Consider the following 5,160-nt stretch of genomic DNA (forward strand, 5'->3'; position numbering starts at 1 on the left):
TGATGATGGTGGTGTTGATGGTGATGATGGCGGTGGTGGTGGTGATGGTCATGGTGATGATGATGGTGGTGGTAGTGATGGTGGTGCTGAAGGAGATGATGTGTGTGTCATGGTGATGATGGTGGTGGTGGTGGTGATGATGGTTGTGGTGGTGATGGTGGTGTTGATGGTGATGATGGTGGCAGTAGTGATGGCGGTGGTATTGATGGTGATGGTGATGGTGGTTTTAATGATAGTGATAGTAATGGTAGTGGTGATGATGATAAATATATATGACTAGATACTGAGTAATTTGTCTGTATTGGGTACAATATCTATGAACTTATGTGTACTAATATTTAATGATGATTACCTTATTTGATTATGGCAGCCACTTGAGAGGTAGGTAGTATTGTCACTTTCTCTTAAAAAACAAGGAACCCGAGACACAGGGAGGTTCAATGACTTGCTCACACAGCTTGTAAGTATGGACAGTAGACTTGAACCCAGGCAACTGGATTCTAGTCTTTGCTCTTCATGTTTGGCTGAGCTTCTTAGTGAGGATAACTTAGTGTCAAACAGGTATGAAATCCTTGATGCTGATATGTTCAAGAATAATTTTATGCAAGGTATAAAAAGACTTTCATTAAAATCTCTGTGCTGCCCTGGGAAGGGATAATAGCAGTATGTCATTATTTCATTTGCCAGGGATATTAGAGCTTTATTACGGAAGATGACATTTATCATTTTAATTAAAATTTCTTACACCTCCTGGGGAGGCTGTGTGTTTGCTTCTATTTGCATAAATAAATTGGGAACACAGAGGCTGGTTTGCCACTGTATAAATGGGCCCTGAAGCATCCATTTAGTTAAGCTCCTGACTCTGTAATACTTATATAAAATATAGAGGTTTCCACAAGCAGCACAGATTTTTGCATTGTACCTAATGAGGGAACTTATCGACCTGAGCCCCTCTCATCCTTCCAGGGGCGCTGAGAAAGAGCCGTTTCCTAGATGAGATGCTGCACTGTCCCACCCAGCCTGCAATCTGAGGACCTGGGTTCTCGCCCAGTGCCGCCAGCTCTAGGACCTCTTCCCATGCAGCGTTGGGTCTTCCCAACTTTGTGTTTTCATGATTCCAGAGCATTTTACAGTATCTTTTAAAAACTGGCCTTAAAGCCAGCTTCCCACTGCTTATAAATGCGACCAAGTTCGAGAGCTAGCACCAGGTGCCCTTTCCAGCAGCTGTTTCTGTCCACCTCTGAGCTGCTTGCTTTCACCTGTCTAGGGAGTCAGTTCTGCAGGGAGCAGAATGGACCCCAAAGGCATTTGTCTTCACCTCTTTAGGAGGCTGATGTGTTTATTAGTAGAGAGGCTCTCACCTCAAAAGATGCCTTTTAACTTCCAGATGTTTACTTGGCTCAACCCAATGCCACAGGGAGTTTTACAAGGTATTGAGAAGTCAGTAGTTTGGAAATTCCACAGAACAACCTTTCTTAAAATATGCCAGGGGTTGTTTATGATCTATTCTTGAGTGCTTACTGTGGAATCTTCTTATAGGAGATACAGAGTTTTTAATAGGGTCTTAATAGTTCAATAATGAAAGCTCCTTGAGGGGCCAAGTCACACTTGGGTTATTTTGAATCCCGCTCTGTAGGAAATAGCGGGTTAAAGCACTTGCAGGTCCCTGGTGCTTTTCACTTTGGGAAACAGTCATTTTCAAGGAGAGCCCTTTCCTAATTAAACACTAATTAGCAGTTCATGCTCCTGGTGATTGAGAGGAAAGACTGGATGGGCCGGCAGCCAGGGCCCTGCAGGTAACCCGTGTCCCCAGAGTGAGCCAGGACGCTGGGACTGTCCTCCAGTCCTCTCCTTGGATGGCAGCACTGCCAGGCAGAGATGTCACCAGTATCCTCCTGCTTTCTGGCTAAGTCAGCGGCCTTGTGAGCACTGGTCGATACACTGTGTCTGCTCTGCTCTGTAGAAACTCTGTCTGTTCATAGAAAGAATAGGAGCCAGTCAAATAATTGTATAAAGAAAATCATTTGTCTTTCTCCCTCCCCTCCCCGCCCCCAACACCCTGCTTTGACCTTAGTGTGTATTTACAGTTACTGAAGGGCAACCTTGGTGACATTTGCTTTCACTATGAAAAGCTTCAAATAGCCCCTGGGACATTTTTCTGACCTCACTTAATAAAAGGTTTCTTTGCATAAAAAGACAGTCCCTGCTTATTTAGTAAGAAGAGACATAGCATCACATCTCAAAAGCTCAACTTTACTCTGTCCTGAAGCTAGATGCTAGTAATATAAGAAAGGGTGTGACTTCCTGAGGTTCTGTATTTTGAGGGTAACACCTAAGACCTGTAGACAGTGGTGCAAAGTGATTAGAAGGATAAAAGACTAAGGAAACTCTTAAAGGAAATGCTAGTGGGTATGAACTGCAGAGTTTGCCATCCCTGGGATCACCAGTGGGGTGAAAGACAGGTGTTTGCCCAGAAAATACAGCAGTGTAAGAAGAGTGGGATAAATGGTACCTCATTGGCACAAGCAAAAGGATACTTCATATGTGATGTGTGGGTTCCTGAGTAGTAGCTAGAATACCCTAATGTTGTCACTCTTGAATGCACAGACCATGTTAACAGCTGAGTCAAGTCATCATGCAGTAAAAGGTCACAGTTTGGAGAACTAACTCTACAGGGCGAAATGGGCACAGAAGGGTCCCAAGATGAAGGCTCTAGGGAAAAGCCAGGATGCTGCTCTGTAAGCCAGGGCCAGCCTGAAAAGTCCATCCCTGTCTGCAAAGTGGCAAGCGCAAGGAAATACCAACCCATACCCAGTATCTGTATTCACAAGTCATACTGGTTAGTATTTTCTCAGGAGAGGTCTGCTGTGCCATGTGGGTCACCTCCCTAGCTGGGGAGCTTCATAGAGCTGTGCTTTAACCTGTTGCACCACCAGAGAGGACCCTATTGAAATTACTTTTCAATAATGACAGAGTTAATAAAAGAATAAGAGTTCAAACTACCAAAGGAGCTGGTTTAAGGGGAAGTTGTTCTAATGCTTTGTTCTCTTTCAGACGATGGAAGAATACATGAGCAAGCCTACGTTTTAACTATATGTCTACTTGAAGACCCTGAGTACAAGGGGTGTGAACCTATAAATGAGCAATGCCTTGCACCCCATTATTTGACAGAGCCTCCAGCACCATGCCAAAACTAACTTAAAAGGGATTCTTCGTTATTTAGCAAAAATTAAAGTTGTTGAACATAAAATATCATTATTATATGTCTGTATTACACTAAATCTGACTACTCATGGCTCCAGCTGTTAAAATAACTGCTTTGTAAGCCAATAGACTGAATAATTGTTTGCAATGTTTTGATTCCATGTGCTATTTTGAAGTGAATTTAGATAAACTGTGGCAATACATTGTCGCGTTTGACCCTCTACTGACAGCTGAAAATTGTGCTGTAATCAGTCCTGGTTTTGAATGTAAAGGGTTATCTTATATTGATAATACTTTTTCTAAAGTTTACTTTTTTAACTGTATAATAATTCAAATTATGTTCATAACTCAGAGTTCACAAATCCTACTAGATGTTTTTAATACACTTAATCATATTGCAGTTTCTCTGCAGATACAGTATATCTGAGGATGATGCCCTAAATTCATTTATTTTTTCAGGGTTGGAATATAGCAAAGTAACCAAAGATAGTAGAGGTGGTAATAAGTGTTGTTGATGCCTTAAAAGCTGCTATCTCAGCCAAGGTTTTCATTTTACCTTTTAATTGAATATAAGGGACATTCCAGTAGGGTTGTGTTTTCTACAAACTCTATATATTTATTAAGATTTTGAGATATATGGAGATAGCATCTCTTATCATAAAAATGGTAGAATAAGATGAATAACTAGCAATTATTATTATGACTACTACTACTTATAATAATCTTTCCTGTTTCAAGCACTTTCAGTTGCTTGAGAGATTTTGTTTCAAATATGTCTTTAGTCATCTGATCTATTTGAGGACATTATTAGGGCTTACTTGGAGCATTTAATATCATGCCTTTCCTATGGGAGATGCCTTTCCTTCTTTTTCTCATCTTCCAAAGGAAGTATTTGCTGCTGAACATTCTTGTGAAAAATCCCATCTTCGCTGCCTGGAATGAACGTCTATGGAACCAGTTAGGCTGTCATCGGGGAATAGCCTGTTCTGTCTTGGCGGCCCCGTTCCATGTCTTCCCTCTGCAAGTCGATGTTAGTTTGAGGCTTCAAGAATATGAATTTGGTCTTGGGAAAGTGATGTTTTTCCTAGTGGAGTGTCTAGGCACTTCCCGGCGGACTCACTGTTGAAGTCCATAGGAGACACTATGCTGTGGATCTCCAGGGAACATGTGTGGAAAATGGCGCATTGACGCATCTGCCAGAAGCATCTCAGGAAAAATGGCAAGAGCAGAAAAATGGAAGGAAAAGTGGACCGATTCCTCCTTGTGCCTGTTAGAAGGAAATCACGCAGATTAGCATATGGAGTGATTATTGAGCTTTCCCTACTTAAGATTTCCTCCAATTAATCATGTGATCCTATGGACAGCATCAGATTGAAGTCTCACAATGGTTTTGATCACCTTGTCTATTTTAAGTCTTCTGCCTTGTGGTTTTGTACTAATATTATTTTAAAAAATAACTGTAAAGATGGATGCTATGTAAACCCATCACAGTTTTTCTGCTTCTTTGCAGTTTCCCCCCTCTGGGTGAGGGTGTTCCTTGTGCCTGGTTTGGATGGGCTGTCTGCTCCTGAGTTTCTGTGCAGACCCTGGGTGAGGGCAGGGCGCCAGACACTCAGAAGTGGTGTCCTCAGTCTTGGGAAATGGGCTTAAATGGGCACTGGGGAAAGTTCAAGGAATTGGAGGGCCATCTTATGTGGACCTGGCTGAAATAATGTTTTCTTTATATTATATAATCACAGTAAAATTATCATGTGAAAAAAAATAAATTCACATATAACTTTGAAGTACAGTGTTTTACAATTTTCATGAACTTGAGTGTGCTTTCATGAATATCATGTTTTTTTTGTTTGTTTGTTTGTTTTTTTTAGCATACTTGCTCCCTTACTATGATCTCTTCATTTTCCTGGTATTTACCAGGATGGAGAAAGTCATGAGGCCGTGACAGCGAGTAGAGAG

General features: G+C 41.5%; 1 protein-coding gene across 1 annotated transcript in view; it reads left to right on the forward strand.

Annotated features, from left to right (window-relative positions):
* Window positions 1–4,937, forward strand: part of AP1S3 (adaptor-related protein complex 1, sigma 3 subunit) — a 17,076-nt gene extending 12,139 nt beyond the window's left edge. The window contains exon 5 of the mRNA XM_012725240.1: window positions 3,055–4,937. Coding sequence (XP_012580694.1) covers window positions 3,055–3,090 — 36 coding nt within the window. The 3' untranslated portion in view covers window positions 3,091–4,937. The remainder of the gene's footprint in view (window positions 1–3,054) is intronic.
* The last annotated feature ends 223 nt before the right edge of the window (window positions 4,938–5,160 follow it).

This window comes from Condylura cristata, unplaced genomic scaffold (assembly GCF_000260355.1).
Source record: "Condylura cristata isolate star-nosed mole 26May11 unplaced genomic scaffold, ConCri1.0 scaffold00002, whole genome shotgun sequence".
Lineage (NCBI taxonomy): Eukaryota > Metazoa > Chordata > Mammalia > Eulipotyphla > Talpidae > Condylura > Condylura cristata.